Below are 18,609 nucleotides of genomic sequence, written 5' to 3' on the forward strand. Positions count from 1 at the left end.
TCAGGACCATACAGCAATAAAGCAAGTTCTTTTCCTTAGGCCTACAATTGTAGATTGGTTCTCATTCTTGAGGACAGGTGAGAAATTATGGTTTTTACAGCTAGTAGTGATCTACACCAACCAACAAGCTTCCAGCACAACCAGCATCAAGAAACTCTGCTTACACAGTTCAGCATAATTTATTGCTACAGTAACTGGAGTTCAAGTATGAAAACAAATTCATAATTTAACATAGCCCATAGTTGATTGAGTTTATGGGCTAGGTGTTGTTAAAACAAGTACCAGGGACAGCGTTCCACAGTTCAAGGTGGTCTTCTGTGAAACTTGGAACTGCTGGAAGCCCCAGTGCCGGGACAACAGCACTGAGACACACTGAATGATGAGTAAATGTGGGATTTGAAAGGAGTGTGTGCAAAATGTATTTGTGGGGAGGAGTGTGAAGGAAGGCAGCAAATTATCTGCCTTGGTTTTTTTAAAAGGTTATTTCTTACCCTCAAGGAATCCTGTTTGCACGACTCCTTTTTTGGTCCTATCACAGACATCAACAGAAGTAGGGGGGGGGGCGTGCTCATAGTAAAGCACCAGAAAGAACCACTTTCTTTCCTTTTGCGGGAGAGCTGTCCAGTTCTTGGCCACACAAGGTCCTTCTCCCTCCCTTCCTGAGTAAATCAAGTTTCTTTGGTCACTTTCAGCTATGCTGCCTTTTGCCCACTGTCAAGGGTAACAGAGATCAGCTTCCCTTGCCTCACAGCACCTGCCGTGTGATTCTCCCCCAGTGGCTGGGGATTTCAGCCACGGAGGAAAATCTAGAGTCCATTAGGGTTGAGCGGCTTGGGTTAGGGGCAAGTCTGAGCAGACACTGTTTAGGCCCTGGGGTTGGGCTGGAGTCCTGCAGAATTCTGGACTAGCCCACAAGAGAATCACAGCTTCTGGCCCATTAAAAGCCACTGCCAATAGGGCAGACATGGAGAGAGTTCACCGAGAGGTAGTTCTTTTGTCAGGAGGCTGCCTCCTGTGCTGGCAGCGGCACCACCTCTGCTAGCCACAGCAGGTCCAGCTGTGCCACGTGTAACTGCTTCTGGTGGATGCGGCGCAGACGGAAGAGGTAGAGTCCAATTGCAAGCATCACCACAAGAATGCACACAAAGAAAAGATAGTGGTTATAAACAAAGGAGAGACGGAGCCAAGGGCTGCGAGGTTGGTGGATGCTCTCCTGGCGGAGATCCCTGAAAAACAAAGAAAAATCAGTCTGAAGTTGAAATGTGAAGCTGCGCTAAGCTTGAATCTCTTGCAACTAGCAGACAAAGAAGCATTCCAGATACTGCAGTAAGTATGATTCCCAAATACCTGGCTTTTCTCAGGCCTATGCCCTACAGGCCATCTGTAAATAGATGAGAGGTGTCAAAAACATAGGTTTTAGTTTTTTAACATTTAAGACACCATGTTGCCTACTGATAAAGGATCAATTTCCTTTTCATGCAGGCTCCGTGCTTCATTGAGAGTGCATTTGATGTCTCTCCCTTAGGTGCCTCTTAAAAACATACCAGGTCTCTGCATGCGTCTGCTTTCTCCTTTTCTGTTTTTTCAGAAAAACAGTGCTGGCAGATCACTTGCTTTCTCAAGTTTAAAAAATGAAACTTCAGACTTTAAACACAGAGTACTGAACTCTTCCATGTTTCAAGCTCAATTCTATGCATGCTTATTGAGAGTAAGCCCTCATGTTGAATTCTGTGAAGCTTACTCCCAAGTTCACATATTAAGATGACCGAGCACTCTAATTAGGGCTAGAAAACCGGCATTTTACTCCTAGGTCAAGCGCCATGGTCCAGTTCTTTACTGAAGACCTTGTTTGAAAGACTGATTCTGAAGTAACCAGAAGAACTCTACCACTCTTAAGATGAGAAAAGATGCAGTGGACAGCAATTTAGATTACCTGAGTGGCAGGAAGCGAGTTTTATAGAGAATGGCTCCCAGTGTCCATTGTACCTCACGATCATACACCAACTGGGCTGTGCGCAGACCAGAATAATCCTTGGGGAAATGAAAGCCTTCGTGCAGGACTTGGTGCATCCATGCTGATTTGAAGCACTGGTACCTGCAAGCAGAGAATAGAGACTCGATCACAAATATGCTGGGCTGAGGCTCATCAGTTGAGAAGACTGGTGGGGGGCAATCTTACCACCACCCCTTCACCGTCCATGGAAGAAGAGTTAAGGACCAAGCACATTCTCTGTGAAAGGGAAGAATGGATTCTTACTTGACACGGTGCAGATCTGCATGTGCTGAGTATAGGTGGTCTCGGAACCTCTGGGTCAGTACGGACCAGCTCAGGCTGCAATAATCCTGGAAGGAGGCAAAAGACATGAGTGGGCACAGAAACAACACCCCCTATCCTGGCAAAGTGGTCACATATTCTAGAGTCACCTGGGCAGCGCGTGTGAACGTGGGCATGTGGTACAGTCCTCCCAGGCGCAGCACATCTTCGGTGCAGTAGTAGAATTCAGAGAACCCATAGAATTCGCTGTTAACAAAGTCAATCGGTGCCTGATAGGTGTTGCGCAGAGAGACTGTGGTTCTGTTGTCTCCCGCCAGCAGGAGGCGCACTTGCTTCGCACACGACTGCCAGTCCCCCTGGCCCTTGATGTGCAGGGTCCGGCCGCCATGCTCCACAACATCCTCCAGTCCCACAGGAAGGCAGGGGTCCAAGACAGGCACCCCAGCATTTGCACCAAGCTGCTCACCATGCAACCTAAAACGAGAGCCTAAGCTTCAGGATTGGGAAAACACAGGCATCCCCAGCGGCATGTTATGATCGGTGAGTTCTTCTGTGCCACCCTGAAACAGGCTAGAGGTATGCATGTGGACCATCAAAAACTTCTCCCATTGATCTCATCACTCAGGAAGCTTGCCTTCTGCAAATAAACACACACCCTCTCCCAGGATGCCACACCTTGAACTTCTGGGGGCAGTGGAATCCAGAGCTGCCTTTAGCCAGGCCTTTTGAAACCTGGCAGCATGAGGACATCACCTGTTGTGGGTGATGGTCTGATTCAGCACCAGCTCTTCATAGCGCTGCCGGGCGTAGTTGCCCCCAAAGCCCAGGAAGGTGCTGACGTAGACTCGGTACACGTGCTTCGTGTGTTGCATGTCACAGCCAAGGTTGAAATCAGCAAGCAGGCTCTTGGCAGCTTCCTCCTGTCAGTAACAGAGGGGAGGGTGGCAGGGGGAGGGAGAGCGGGAGTAAGAAACAGGGCCCAACCTGGACCATAGCACATATTTCCTTCCCAAGCTACACACCTCCTGCGGGGAAGAGAAGGACGTGGAAGTCGGCACCTCATAGGCGATTTGCAGAGAGGCACCTCCCATGTCCAGGATCCCAACGGTCCTCTTTCGCACCAGGGTTTCTTCCTGGCCAGCCAGGGTCACAGAAATCACTGCATCTTCCTCTACAATCGCAGAGGGAGGGAGAGAAAGAGAAAGAGAGAGTTGCCAAAGCAATGGAAAATGGAGATGGAAGATGGCACATCCCCATACCTCTTGGGCTGAACACTAGAAATGTCTAGGGTTTGGGGGGCGGGGGGGGGGACAGAAGTTCAGGAAGAACTGGGGATCAGCTCTAGTCTCTCTTGCTCACCTTCACTCCTGCTAAACTGCAGAATGGGAAGGGGCCTTAGTTCAGGTCATGTGGGAAAGCCAAATCTCCATTCCTGCTGGGAATCGACCAAACTGTGCTGGAGATTCCCTCCCTCAAGAGGGAACTGAGCCAAAAAAGAAAACTTCTACCTACCCATTCAACTCCACTGTCCCTTTCCCGCAGTCTCACCTTCTTCGTGGTCAAATCTTCCCAATACAAAGTTGATGCCTATCCAAGAATAGACTCCTGGGAAATTGGGGTTGGGGGAAGAAAGAGAATCAAGAGCAGCGTTGGGTTCCTGGAAGGTGCAGGACTTGAGTAGCACCCTGTGACGTTTGAGGGGAGGGAACAACCCCAGGGGACAGGCACCGCCAACAGCAGGTTAAGCTGGTGTAACAGCTAGCTAAGCCCCCAGATCCTGCGCAGTGCTGCCTCAACACCTACCTTCCCCCCTCTCTCCTTTCACCCTTTGCCAAACTCCCTAAGATGATGATAATAATAATAATAATAATAATAATAATAATAATAATAATAATAATAATTTTTTTATTTATACCCGCCCGCCCAGCCAAGGCCGGGCTCAGGGCAGCTAACAAGCAATAATAAAAACAAGTTGAATGAATACAACTTAAAAACAAGATTAAAATACAACATTAAAATATTGAAACATTAAACTATTAAAATGCAGCCTCATCACAGTGATGATGGAGTGAGCGAGCCTTTCTGGCCCAACACCTACCTTCTTGCTTCCCAGAGATCACTTCTGCCTGTGATTCTGAGAAGAGGAAATCAAATTCCAAGGGCACATCCCTCACCAGGTCCGCCAGGATGGCCGTCTGCTGCCTGCGAAGATCCACAAGCAGACAAACTGAGCAGCTCCCATTTCTTTCTACTGAAATATAATGAACCCCCCTCTCCAGTGCTCCTTTGCCGAATGGTCAAGATGTCTAAACAGCAGGCTCCACCTCATTTCAAAAACCTGTCCTTTTGTCCCCCTGTGCAAGTCACCCTTCTCACTTGGTCTCTTTCCAGCCATGAATCCGCAAACACTCACACAACTTCATAAGCAGGACTTAATTTTTAGCTCCACTTGGGGTGGAGATGACCCATTGCTCACTATCAAGTTAGGGAACCCTGTGTGGGAATGTTGTGGATAGTAGGAGAGGATATATTGATTAAATATTATCCTTCCTCAGTCACGTTAGTGAGCTAGTCTTCATCCCCATCGTTCAGCCCGGACACTGAGGTCCAGCGCCGAGGGCCTTCTGGCGGTTCCCTCACTGCAAGAAGTGAGGTTACAGGGAACCAGGAAGAGGGCCTTCTCGGTAGTGGTGCCCGCCCTGTGGAACACCTTGACACCTGAAGGCAGCCCTGTTTAGGGAAGTTTTTAATGTTTGAAGTTTTATTCTGTTTTTAATGTTCTGTTGAAAGCCACCCAGAGTGGGTGGGGAAACCCAGCCAGATGGGCGGGTAGAAATAATTAATAATAATAATAATAATAATAATAATAATAATAATAATAATAATAATAATAATTACTAGTAGCAGAGCACATTCCCTTGCATTTGCTGGAAGCTAGTTGATGGATTTGTTAGAATCATTTGAATTGAGCAATCCAGTCTGGCTTGTCCAGATTGGATTGTTCCTGGTAAATTTCCCCTTTAGTTCCCTCTTAAAAACAATAATGACACGACAGTCTTCTTTTAAAAGTAATGATAAAGTTTACTTACATTCAGTTCACAGTGTTGTCCTGAAGGCAGGCTTTATTTTGTAGTCACAGTTACAGTTGTAGAGAAAAGAAGTCTGAGCTAGGCCTCAGACTTTCTACCTTGTGGCTTCCATCCTCTGTAAGGATGAGTCCATGTGCTGCTGGCTAAGAGCCAGCAGAGGAGTCGCAAAAGAGCAGTGAAAGAGGAAGATGGCTGCATGACTGGCCCTTTTATAGGGTCTGCTAGGGTCACACCCATCCACCTGGTCGCACACAGGGGGAGGATGCTCCAGAGCAGGTATGACAGGAAGTCTTCCCTGTCTGGAGCAACATTCCCCTGTGCGTCCACTCTAGGAAACAGGAAATGTTGTATTTGACTGCTACAGTGAAGATATACCCCACACCCTGTCCCGTTCCACTTCAGGATGCAAGTCCACCTGTAGCTCCAAGAGGCCCAGCAGTTCCTGCTCCCCACTCCCAAGCCTACTCTGCTCAGGTCTTGGAAAAATATAGCTCACTCACCAGTCAGGCAGCAGCCTCATTCCTGCAGTGCACAAAATGTAGAGGGGAGTCTCCGTGTGCTTGGTACTGGGCACAAAGGCAGCAGCAAAGCTGAGCAGCGGCCTGATGTAGTCACTAGCTTTGTCTGGAGTGGCTGCCAGAGTAGAGATCCCTGTACAATGAAAAGGGAATATTCCCTCAGCTGGCATCTCTACAGAACAACTCTGCCCACCTCCAGGTGCTTGGTGCTTGTGGGTTCACAGCCACCAACAAAAAAGGCATTTGGAAATCTCCAAACCTGGCTTGATCTTCTTGACAACAGGCTGGCCGTTACGGTCTCGCATCTGCCGGATGTCCAGCAGGTCGTGCGGATTCCCATTGTGTGGTGGCCAAAAGTATACAAAGACCCGGGACCCACTGCTCCCGCAATCAATAACCACCCCGTAATTCAGAGATGGGTTATTTGTGTCCGTTGCCTCCAAGGTATGAAACCGCTCCAGGTACCTGCAAGGGGAATGAGGAAGATTTGGAGTTAAGAGTTAGAGACCAGGCCAGTCTTCACACCCCTAAAATAAAAATAAAAAGGCAGATCCAGCATTCCATAGAACGCCTGCTCTGGTTTTTCAGAGGCTGTCTGTTATTGCACAACAGCAATAATAGGAATTACAGGAACACAAAATGCCTGTATCACTTCTCCATAAATGCTTCAAGCAATGCTGACCCAGCATGTGCATCTAGTCCCTGCGGAGGCTCTCGTTCCCCCTTCTAGAAACCAGATGAAAGTTATTGGAATCCCCCTAGGCACTGGATTCAGCTCCCCAGGAACCGGAGAACTGAAGCAGACATGCCAACGCACCCACTTTGTGCCATTTCATCGGTGCAATCAGAAAACAGGACTGAGAGGCCACAGCATGTCCAGCCATTAAGAAGAAAGCTAACCAAATTAGTGGGTTTTGCAGATCCATTAGACAGAAAATTCATGCCACCTTAGTTCTTATTGATCCTGCTCCCCTTTCTTGTGCTGAAGGAAATTCTGGCTCAGTCAGCACAGCCTCAGCTGCTTCCCCCACCCAGCAGCAGCAGCAGTGGAACAAAGCAAGGGCTTGAAGAAGGCCATCCCACAGCCAACTGCCATAGGGCCAAATGTTCCAACATCCTGACTTTTGCAGAAGAGGGCTTAGATTCCCTGGGCACTCAGCTAGAGCAGCAGCTCTCACAAATGCCATGCACCATCCCAAGTATTCCAGTTGGATTTCCCCATGGACACAGGAACCAAGAGATGCATAAATACAATTGCATCTTATCCAAGAGGGAGGAGAAGCCAGACCTATCACAGACAGAAGGTCAGGTCACAAAAGTTAAGGCATAAGCTACTATATCAGTCTTTGTTTACATCTGTTAATCAGCATTCATGGAAGGAGGAAAGGGCGAAGGAAGAGGAGAAGCAGGAAGACCCAAGGCCTGCCATGTGGTAGGACTACCATGGATGAGGCAGTGCCTGGCCCTCTAAACTGTGTCAGGTGGGACAAGAAGTTTATCAAAGTCTGAGTTCTAGAGGAGCCATTGAATGTCACATTATTTGAGTACAGTAACTGGTAGTCAGTCCCAACAAGAAAATTCTGTCCAGTCCACATCACATCAAAAAAATAAAAGCCATGCAGCTAAATGCTTCTTGTAGGATCAGCTCCGCTCTTGAAGGAAGAGGCACAAGCATTGGTCCCAGGTCCAGCAATGAACCTGCTGAAGGTAACCTGGTGTGCATCTGATGAGTGGCTGGGGCAACCCAGCCAGATGAGCAGGGTATTATATTATTATTATTATTATTATTATTATTATTATTATTATTATTATTATTACCAGGATGGGCTCATCTGGGAATCCTATATATGCCACCTTGAGTTCCACAATGAAAGAAAAGCAGGATATACATTCCATATTTAATAAATATAATTACTGCAGGATGTTATGCAAATAAATGCTGGATATTATGCAAACAAAAGCTGCAGCAGAAATGCCCTTTTAAAATAGTTGCTACCTGCCATAAGGGAAGCTGAGAGGATGTATACAATGTGAATGTATAGTTTAGAGGAAATGTGAATTTAAAAGTAATTACCAATCTCTCCTTTGGTCTGAAAATGACTTGTTTAAGGTGGTTGTCAAATGCAAATAGCTGGCTTTTGCAAAAACATTTACCCTACCTTTATCTTAATGGCCCATTTTTAAAGTGATAACATCAACAAGTCTAGACTTGTTAATCTTATAAAGAACCCGCAGCTGGAGAGACCCTCTTTAGCATATCAAATAAAATTCTGGCTTCAGAGGAAGTACTGTCATTTTCCAGCAGACCATGAGAAGTCTGGTTCAGATTGAGGGATCCTAACTTAGAATCTTAAAACTATCCCCTCATTTCTTAAGATACATCTGGGAGACAGGCAGTATTGCCTATGGAAAATCATCAGCTTTCATCCTTGACTTAAAGAACTGTTCTTTGTCATCTTACGGACAGAAATGTAAATAATTACTTCCTAGTTTAGTAATTTTTAATTCTTAGTAATCTTCCCAGCATATTTAGCACCAATGAAGAACCAGTTAGTAATGTTAAGAAGTTTTTTTTGTTTTTTGTTTTACCTTTTGTTTTCTTTATGAGTTGCTTGTTGTCTTTTATGCTTTCCTATCTCTCTGGTGTTATATCTATTGACAACTTCCTTTCTTTAGGAACAGCAGACTGGTGTTAATACTTCAAGTCACACATCTAATCATTTTGAAATTTTACTCATCTTAAGAGGAGTGGGTATAGGGAAAAGTGAGGTGTCTGAAGTGGGAAGCCTCTTCTCCTCATGGCAGTTCCTTGTGCAATTTAGAAGTCTGCTAAATCAGGACTTCACACACAGAGAGAGAAAGAGAGAGAGAGAGAAAAAGCTCTGAACTTTGTACAGATGATGCTGTGGAGAGGGTTTGGCAGCACAGTTCTCCAGCTTCTCCTCACATGTTTGCTTACATGTGAAGCCTGAATACCCAAACAGGGACTGTGTAAAAGAAAGTGGGCAAACCAGTTCAAGCAACTGCTTCTGTGCCAGATACCTCACACTTTCCAATTGCAGAACACCAACTGGCAGCAGAATTGCCAGTCCCTGTGCAAACATACTGAAGAGCATTACCGTATTTTTCGCCCCATAGGACGCACTTTTTCCCCTCCAAAAATGAAGGGGAAATGTGTGTGCGTCCTATGGGGCGAATGCAGGCTTTCGCTGAAGCCTGGAGAGCGAGAGGCATCGGTGCGCACCGACCCCTCTCGCTCTCCAGGCTTCAGGAAGCTATCCGCAAGCCTTGCAAGCCCGGTGGGAGTACCCGCGGGCTCACAAGGCTTGCGGGCAGCAGCCTGCAGCCCCCGCGAGTGTCTGCAAGCCTCGCGCGCCCGGCAGGAGGTCCCACCGGGTGCGCGAGGCTTGGGGCGGCAGCCTGTCGCCCGAAGCACGGGGAGCCCTCCGGAGGGCTCCCCCTGCTTCGGGCGAGTGTCTGCAAGCCTCGCGTGCCCGGCAGGAGGTCCCACCGGGTGCGCGAGGCTTGGGGCGGCAGCCTGTCGCCTGAAGCACGGGGAGCCCTCCGGAGGGCTCCCCCTGCTTCGGGCGAGTGTCTGCAAGCCTCCCGCGCCCGGCAGGAGGTCCCACCGGGTGCGCGAGGCTTGGGGCGGCAGCCTGTCGCCCGAAGCACGGGGAGCCCTCCGGAGGGCTCCCCCTGCTTCGGGCGAGTGTCTGCAAGCCTCCCGCGCCCGGCAGGAGGTCCCACCGGGTGCGCGAGGCTTGGGGCGGCAGCCTGTCGCCCGAAGCACGGGGAGCCCTCCAGAGGGCTACCCCTGCTTCGGGCGAGTGTCTGCAAGCCTCCCACGCCCGGCAGGAGGTCCCGCCGGGTGTGCGAGGCTTGGGGCGGCAGCCTGTCGCCCAAAGCACGGGGAGCCCTCCGGAGGGCTCCCCCTGCTTCGGGCGAGTGTCTGCAAGCCTCCCGCGCCCGGCAGGAGGTCCCGCCGGGTGCGCGAGGCTTGGGGCAGCAGCCTGTCGCCCGAAGCACGGGAGCCCTCCGGAGGGCTCCCCCTGCTTCGGGCGAGTGTCTGCAAGCCTCCCACGCCCGGCTGTAGGTCCCACTGGGTGCGCGAGGCTTGGGGCGGCAGCCTGTCGCCCGAAGCACGGGGAGCCCTTCGGAGGGCTCCCCCTGCTTCGGGCAGGTGAGCGCAAGGCTTGGGGCGGCAGCCAGGGCTGGGGGGGGGGGAATAAATTTTTTTAATTCATTTTCCCCCACAAAAATGAGGTGCGTCCTATGGGCCGGTGCGCCTTATAGGACGAAAAATACGGTATATGCTTGGGTTGGGAATCATTTAAGGGCAAAATTTGGGACTTCCCAGCAGTTAAACCTTGGGTTCTTATGTTGACACGCTGACAGTCCTTCGTTCCCAACATTTCACTAAATGAAGAAAGCCAACAGCAGCCCTGTGAAAGCACTGCCCAGCAGGACTAGCGCAGCATCTTCCTCCTCCCCCTCCAGCTTAAAAGGGTTTCAGCCTTTGTTGGTGGGAAAATGCAGCTGAACTCAGTCCATGTGGCTTCTTCCCATCACTCCCATTTTGCTGTTAGATGGGAACTGTGAAATATGCCCTGCCATTTCCTCTGCAGTTTTTTCCATCAAGCATCTCCTTTTCTACTGCTATATTTGTGTTACACAAAAAATGCAGAAATATATGCCCAATTTTGCAATCCAAGACCAAGATCGTAGAAGAACAGAGAGGAAAGGAGGGGGATAGAAGGACTTTGTGTGCCACAGAAACTGCCGCCTTGTTTGGTGCCACTAACTCTCCCCTTCCCCCCAGTTTCTCCAGGAAACCAGATTCTACATTATGCATAGCATGTATAGCAGGGGTGAGGAACCTGTGTCCCCCCCAGGTGGTGTTGGGACTCCCAGCTCCTGTTAGTAACAGTGACCATTGTCAATGGTCAGGAACAATGAGCCTTGTAGTCCAACAACATCTAGAGCAGGGGTAGCTACCCTTGGCTCTCCATATGTTGATGAACTTCAATTCCCATCATCACCAGCTATTGGTCATGTTAGCTAGGCATGATGGGATTTGGGAGTCCAACAACACCCAAAGTACAGAATAATCTTAGCTTTGATTAAAGGGCACACAGTACTTTCTGACCCTGAAGACACCTAATATACACCATACAGCGCAGCACTTTCCTTTAGGGTTGGTTTCATTTCATGCATAAACTAATTTGTTTTGCTGGACAATTGCTTCCTTAAACCCATTTCCTGCAGCTCTCCTCTATTTTAGAGCAGGAAAAAAATAATTATATCTGGCTTTATCTCACAAAGATGTGCAAAAAAGGTATTTTGTGCTGCTGTACCTTATTTTAGAATATACTTTTTTCAGAAGTCTGTTGGCTGCCCTAGCTGTCTCAGAGCAGTACTGTGCCATATTCTTAACTAATCTCTCTATGTGTTTTATAGGGTACAAAGTGGCCTTTTTGCCTATATGAACAAGCCATTTCAGAAGCAATTAATTTAGAATGCTTTGCTAAAGCTTAGCTAACTTGTAAATACAAGCAATGGAAGTTGGCTGACTCCTTTGAAAGCATCTTTTTGCCTTATCTCAGCATGCTTCATGCCAGTGCCGTCACATTCACCCACCTTTCAGACTGCCAGTCCCGAGAACTAGTTTTCCAACGCCATAGATTTGTGATTCCCACAAGTAGAAAAATACTGGCTGCAAGTAAGAGGCCCAGCAGGCCCAGCCGCTGACGGAGACAAAGGCTCACTGAAGGCACTGTGAAGTGCCAAGATGCTGGACACAGGCAGGAAAAACTGATCCTGGAAGAAGGGGAAAATCAGATTAAACAGTTGTTAAATGTCTAGCAAAGCCTCATCAGTCAGCCACAGGTACTTGCCAACAAAATGATCTTAGAAATCCAAGTGCTAAAGCTTCCAATGTACACAGCTAAACCAGCATAGCCTACAGCTGGAAGTTTGGAACAGGAGGATCCTTCTTCCAAAGCAGCTGGGAATGTAACAAGGAGCAGACGGGACCCATGTGAGTACTGAGTGCTGCAGTCTTAAAAGGACATTTTAATGGCATTGGCAACCTTGCATCTAAACAAGCCAATTGAGTCAGCTAGCAATAGCTTGCAATTAATCATCAACAATGCAAGCCTATGCATGTTCATTCAGAAGTACATCCTACTATATTCATTGGGCTTACTCCCCGGGATTGCAGCCATAATCATTAACACAGATTTGTGGTATGGCACGCATGACGTACATTGTACATTTTCAATCTTTCCTAACTTGCAGGTGAATCTCTGCTACTCTGTTCTTCGTTCCCACTTCCCCTTTCCCAACCATTCATTTGGGACTTGAATAATAATGGGGTTAAAGTGCTGGGAAACAATCACAGATACTCTGCAGAGACCACATTCGGGCTGCCCTTCTACCCTGCACCGATTAGCACCAAGCTGTGATCTTTGAACTTAAGTGGCTGCTAGCCAGGTTGGCTGTAACAGCAGAGCTTTTTAAGACATACCAGCCTCACAGAGGGAACAAGGGAAGAGGCCGACAGGGTCACTGTAACTAGGGTCAACCAGGGGCAGGGGAGCAGAAGAGAAGGGTAGATAACGCTGTGTGTATCCCAATCTCTGAGCGGCAAGAGAAGATCGCGCCATGAGCACAAATCAAAAGGCAACTCCAAAGCTTTCAGGAAGAATCCCTGCAGCAAAGCTGTTCTAAATGCAAAACCCCTGTCCCAAAGCCATGCCAATCAACAAGCAATCTCGAACCCAGATCAGTGCTGGGCTATATCTGGTTTTCAGATCAAGAGATCTTTGTGGGATCCTTCCATTTCTTTGTTGGTCTCCCCCTGCGCTTGTGGGTCAGAGGTCTCAAACTCCAGCCCCTAAGGCTCCCACAGCGCACCTGCTCTTCCAGCGGCATCAAGGTTGCCACCGCCCTGCCTAGCAGCCGGTAAGCGACCCACGCCCACGGGTACAACGACGACGACGAGGAGGAGGAAGCCGGCAATGCCGGAAAGGAGACGGCGCGGGTAATCCGGGGGGGGACCCGCGATCCCATCGCCTCACCTGGCCATGTGCTCGCCCCGCAGTCTGTCAGCTTCCAGTGCGGGTCCCGGGAGGAAGTAGCATCTCTTTCGGCTCCTCCAAGTTGCGGGATGATCCTGGACCCTGAAAAAGAAAGGAAGAGACGGAGCGCTTAAACCAGGGATCAGCGCCGACCACCTTCCCGCCTCTATCCCCTGAAAGGGCCACAAAATCGGTCCGTTAATTAATGGTCCGCATTTCATCCCATGCTGACAGCAGCTTCACAGAGAGAGAGAGAGAGAGACGCGCCTCTGGCCGCAGAGGAGGCTCCTCCGCCCGGCAGTGCCGCGGTTCCCCTTCCACACAGGCAGCGCTCCTTTCCCCCCCGCTTCCCCGGGGAGCCGACTTACCGCTTCCTTCGCCCCGCGCTCGCCGTCCGGCGCCACGACTTCGTCGGCCCTTTGCTCCAGCCACGTCCCCAGGACGACCGGGCTGGGCGGCAGCCAATGGCAGAGCCCGGGTAAGGTTGACGCAACGGAACCGAGTCGGCCTGGGCTCCGCCTCCCGCGGCGGGCAGCCAACCAGCTGCGCTTTCCGAAGGGCACGCCGCGCTGTCCAGGACGGGACCGATACTCTCCTCAAGTGTCATTCAGTAATTTCCAACACGTCACAAGCTCTGGGCCAACCCGGCGAGGGTCATTCGGGCGGGTTTTCGTTACGTCATGCGTACATTGCCCAATTCGTAGGCCCAAGGGTGGCTTTTCAACGTACACCTTTTTTTGTGTGGGCCTCGTCTTCGCCGGAACGCGCAGGCGCCCTCTTGCCCATTCGCAGCCCCCAGTCAACTCTCACACTGCATGTTTGGTCCACCAATGTACAGGCATATTCTTCCCACGGCAACGTCATCACTGAAAGCAAGCCAACCAACATCCACAAACAAACCCCACGCACCATAGAAAACTGCGCAGCCTTATTACAAGCCTGTCACTTTGAACGGCAGGCATCGTAGCCAATAATTTTCTCCTTTTCCTCACGTATCTCGAATAAAGCGGAAAAGTAGCCAATCGGGTGAGGAACGAACAAAAGGTCAAAGAGGTATTGCCCAATATCCTCTCTGGATGGGCGGGAGACAGGACGGACGTTAGCCAATGGAAGCCAGCGTGAGTCGCAGCCTACCAATGGACATTGGCTCGGGGCGGCGCGAAAACCGTCCGCGGCCAATGAGTGACATCCATGGGCGGGGCGGACAGAGCGGGAGCCGCAGGACCGAGTGTGCAGCCCGCAACGGACTCGACGGCGGTGCCATGGAGCTCGGGGCGGGCGGCGCGGCGGGGCCCGGGCAGCGCGGTGGGGCAGAGCCGGGCCGCCAGCTCCTCCTGCTGCTGGGCGGGGGCGACGGTGGAGGGGCGGGTTGGGCGTGGCCCGCGGGGGGTGGCGGGGCGGGAGGGACTGGCACGGACACGGAGGCCGGCCCGGAGCCGGACTACGAGGCCCTCCCGCGGGGCTCCGCCGCCTCCACCCACATGCTCGCAGGGGCTGTGGCGGGGGTGCTGGAGCACAGCCTCATGTACCCGGTGGACTGTGTCAAGGTGAGAACGGGCGCCGAGCTGCTCTCCGGGAGCAGGGCGGGTGCTGGCGGGGGGCGGGGGGCTGAGACGAGACGCGGGAGTCCCTGGGCAGGACCTGAGAGCGGTTAACCGGCACACGATCTTCATTAGTGTTGCACTTTAATCCGCATCACCGGACGGTCCGACTAGATCCGAATTTAGCAAAAAGGGAAAAAGCCCCAGAGTTGACAGAAAGGCGAAGGAGGTGCCCCCCGATGAATGCGATGGAGCTAACGACTTCGGGGAGGGATGGATCAAACACGTTCTCGGCTCTTTTGCTGGCTAATGGCAGAAGTGCCAACGAACGATCACTTGACAGGAGAGTTATGTGTTGCCGCCACTAGTTGACAAGAAGCAAGATCGGTTTCCTTGATCACGTTTCAGGCCTTCACTTTTGCCGCCCAAGCGACCGACCTGGTTCCAGAAATATTTGGTCTCAGTCATGGGGTTGGGAGGATGGGGTAAGGTGGTGGTGTTGTACAGACGGTAGAGTCCTGACGGGCGGGAAGCCCCCCTGGTGATCTGCAGACACCTGCAAAGGCTGCCTGCGAGCACTCATTTGTGTGCAGCCATCAAATGCAGCTGAATGGCTCTGAAAGGAAGGAGTGTCCTGGGTTGGGAGAGCTGGGTGTGGAGCGCTTACTAGGCTAAGTCCCTTGGCATATCTAACCTGCTCCCCTCCCTGCGCTGGCAGACAAGGATGCAGAGCCTGCAACCGGAACCTGCTGCTCGCTACCGGAATGTGCTGGAGGCCCTGTGGCGGATCGTGCGGACTGAAGGGATCTGGCGACCCATGCGTGGATTGAACATCACAGCCACAGGGGCAGGCCCTGCTCATGCCTTGTATTTCGCCTGCTACGAAAAGTTGAAAAAGACACTTACCGACATTATCCATGCTGGGGGCAATAGTCATGTGGCCAACGGTATTGTCCCTTCTTGACTCCTTGCCCCACCCTGAGGGTCCCTATGTTCCCAGCTAGGACTGTTAGTGAAATGAAGAACTGGATGCCTTGTTCTTTCTTACTGCTCTTATATTGCTAACTTCTGAATCCTGTTTACTATTGACATTCTTCCCTGATGCTGTGTTCTGCTTCACTCCAAGCATTATCTAACCATGATCATTAGGAATGTAGGATTTGCCATTGACTTTTGAAAGGAATTTGTGAATGAGAAGGGATTGTGGGAATATGGGGCTGATAGCTGCAGTTTCCACCAGAGCAGACAGAAACTTTTTTTTATTGTGAAGATAGTTTGAAATATGATAGAAGAATGGGTGTGTTGCTGTTGGTATTTCATTTTGACTTTATATAGTGCTCTTCCTTTGAAGCAGCTGTCCCAGATGTGTCCATGTTTGTATCTGCTCTTACATTTGTCCTTTTAGCATCCTCATTTTTGAGTGGGGAGAACCCCAAGCTTGCTGTAACGTATTGTAGAGTCTGGTCTGCTTACATTTACTTTTTCACACTAGCATGCTTCTGAGGCTCCTTCATCTCTGATAGTCTGGACAGATAATAGGAAGACCCAATTAGCTGGAGATCCTAGAATTTTGGAACTAACTCGTCTCACTCTGAAGCTTGTTCGATGTGTTAGCAGGACGACAGCAGAATCCTAAATAGCTGCAAGACAGTCTTGGCTCTTCTCTGCTCTAGGAATTAAAGATGATAGATAATTTACAGTGCAATCCTAACCATGTTTACTCAGAAGTAAGTCCTATTTAATTCAGTGGACTTACTCCCAGGTAAGTGGAGTTAGGATTGCAGTCTTAGTCTTCTGATTCCCCCCCGCCCCCAATCCTTCCAATGTGGGTCGAGATTAATATGATAAATATTGCCTGCACTGGAGCCTTGAATATTTCTGATATTCCCTTTCTGAAAACTGATGCTAATTTCTCAATGAACTTTCATTCTGTCTTTGGGAGGTGGGTGTCCCTATTTGCTGGCATACACTCCTCCGGTGGCACATTCTGAGAGCTCCTTAGGTCTTCTTCCCACTTTTCACATGTAATAGTCCTTGTTTTGCAGGCGCAGCAGGCTGTGTGGCAACATTGCTTCATGATGCAGCCATGAACCCAGCAGAAGGTAATGTTGCTTCCCAGCAGTCCTGCAACTTTCATGCAGCTTGTGCTGCTCCCTTCTTGTCACCAGAGGGTGCTTTCATGTTGCTTGTGATACAGTTCAGACATGCAGCCTTACCTGCTACAAGGGTTCTTTGGATGCAGCGGGTGGGTGGTGGACAAGACTTTGGCATAAGCAAAGAATGTATTTGTGTGTCTGCCCTTGCTCTTGGTGTTGATAAATGACAAAAACAATATTGAAACTTGTCTTTCATATTTGTGTTCCCTACATTGCGTAGGCAAAATCAGATCACATTTCAGTAACCCCCGTTTTTTACTTGGTGTCTCACAATTCCAGAATTGGGGCATTACTGTTTCTTCATGAGTTGTAGAGTTCTGCAGGATTTGCTGGGTGGGTAGACAGATCACACTGAGGCAAGTTTAAGGGATGCAGGGGCCCCTGAATCTATTCAAGTGTTTACATAGAATGCACACTGTTCAGATTACTGCACTTACTTACTTATTTATTTTTTCTTTGCTCCTCCCTGCCCTTCTCTCATCTCCATGACTGGGCTGCTGCTGTCATCTTGTGATCAGTGGTAAAGCAGAGAATGCAGATGTACAACTCTCCATACCAGCGAGCAACAGACTGTGTACGTGCTGTATGGTGCAATGAAGGGGCAGGAGCTTTCTACCGAAGCTACACCACTCAGCTGACTATGAACATCCCCTTCCAGGCCATCCACTTCATGGCATATGAATCTTTGCAGGAACACCTCAATCCTCACAGACAGTACAACCCTAGTTCCCATATGGTGGCAGGGGCCTGTGCAGGGGCCATTGCTGCTGCTGTCACCACCCCATTGGACGTTTGCAAGACACTGCTGAATACCCAGGAGGCCCTGGCACTGAATACCAACATCAGTGGGCACATTACAGGCATGGCTCATGCATTCAGGACGGTGTACCGCGTGGGTGGGCTGACTGCCTATTTTCGAGGGGTACAAGCACGTGTCATTTACCAGATGCCCTCCACAGCCATTGCCTGGTCTGTGTATGAGTTCTTCAAATACATCCTTACCAAGCGAAAGGAGGAACGTTTGGCTGGGAAGTGAAATGTGACTCCACCCGCTGGATTGGCTGGTGCCAGACTCAGATGACAAGCAAGCCTTTGGAATAACGATGCCGCCTCTTGCCTGCTGCTGCATTTTGCACAGCCCATCATCCTTCTCCCAAATGGATAGTACACAATGAGCAGCAGCTTGGCCTGCCCTTTTCTAGCCTGTCACCTAACAAGCATCTCCCTTGCCCCAAAAGTTGTATTCCCTTAAAAGAGGTGGAGACTACCATGAGCTACCGTGAGCACACTGGAACTTGGGGTGATGACCTGCATACCCTGAAAGGGTTGCTGTTACGACTATGTGGTGATGGAGGCAGGGGAAGTGTTAGCTGAGCTGTTGTCTAGTAGCACACACACAAACCTCATGCTCTCTGGGAAGGCTTTGATTGTTGTGGCCCTTGGCACCTCCAATAAAGTCTGCTTTATCGTCACAGCCCTTGTTTGCTCTTATTCTCCTTATCTCTTGCTCTCTTTTTAGCAGCTCTATAGGGCTTTGTTACAGGTAAGTTGGACCAACCTATAGCAGGGTGGTCTAAATTGTTTCCTCTTGTGGTAGGTGGGAGAGTAGAAGTGAGATTAGTATCATATAATGCCGCATCTTGTATGACTAATATTGATCCATGAAGAACCAGCTTCTATTGTCATTAAACAGTATTTGGAGAGCATCTATGTTCCTACAGGATACCAGCACCAGGCAACTGACAGCTTTAGGTGATTCTTGTTCCTCCCATATATATTTCAGCAGTATTCTTACCTACCAACGCAGCTCAAACACACATTCTTATAGTAGCAGGGGAAAAGATGCAGTCTGCCTCAGTTGGGTGTTCTTTCAACTGGCTTGCAGTGTCCTCCAGTAATATATATACTGTGATGGAAAATACACAAGTGCATGTGTGCACATATGTAAAAA

General features: G+C 49.7%; 2 protein-coding genes across 2 annotated transcripts; one reads left to right on the plus strand and one right to left on the minus strand.

Moving 5' to 3' along the window:
- Window positions 1-160: 160 nt before the first annotated feature.
- Window positions 161-13,923, minus strand: ENTPD7 (ectonucleoside triphosphate diphosphohydrolase 7). The gene is made up of 13 exons (XM_081191107.1): window positions 13,330-13,923; window positions 12,962-13,063; window positions 11,520-11,699; window positions 6,142-6,347; window positions 5,865-6,015; window positions 4,374-4,477; window positions 3,824-3,880; window positions 3,298-3,446; window positions 3,029-3,195; window positions 2,425-2,749; window positions 2,258-2,343; window positions 1,934-2,095; window positions 161-1,226 (listed from the first exon to the last, which is right to left on the minus strand). Exons 1-13 carry the CDS (start codon window positions 13,566-13,568, stop codon window positions 998-1,000), a joined length of 2,157 nt encoding a protein of 718 aa, XP_081047233.1. The 5' UTR covers window positions 13,569-13,923; the 3' UTR covers window positions 161-997.
- Window positions 13,924-14,052: 129 nt separating this feature from the next.
- SLC25A28 (solute carrier family 25 member 28) lies at window positions 14,053-18,130 on the plus strand. Its single transcript, XM_081191118.1, has 4 exons — window positions 14,053-14,508; window positions 15,221-15,449; window positions 16,548-16,604; window positions 17,177-18,130. The coding sequence occupies exons 1-4, from the start codon at window positions 14,068-14,070 to the stop codon at window positions 17,692-17,694; spliced, it is 1,245 nt and encodes a 414-aa protein (XP_081047244.1). The 5' UTR covers window positions 14,053-14,067; the 3' UTR covers window positions 17,695-18,130.
- Window positions 18,131-18,609: the final 479 nt, after the last annotated feature.

Source organism: Podarcis bocagei, assembly GCF_964188305.1.
Source record: "Podarcis bocagei genome assembly, chromosome: 4".
NCBI lineage: Eukaryota > Metazoa > Chordata > Lepidosauria > Squamata > Lacertidae > Podarcis > Podarcis bocagei.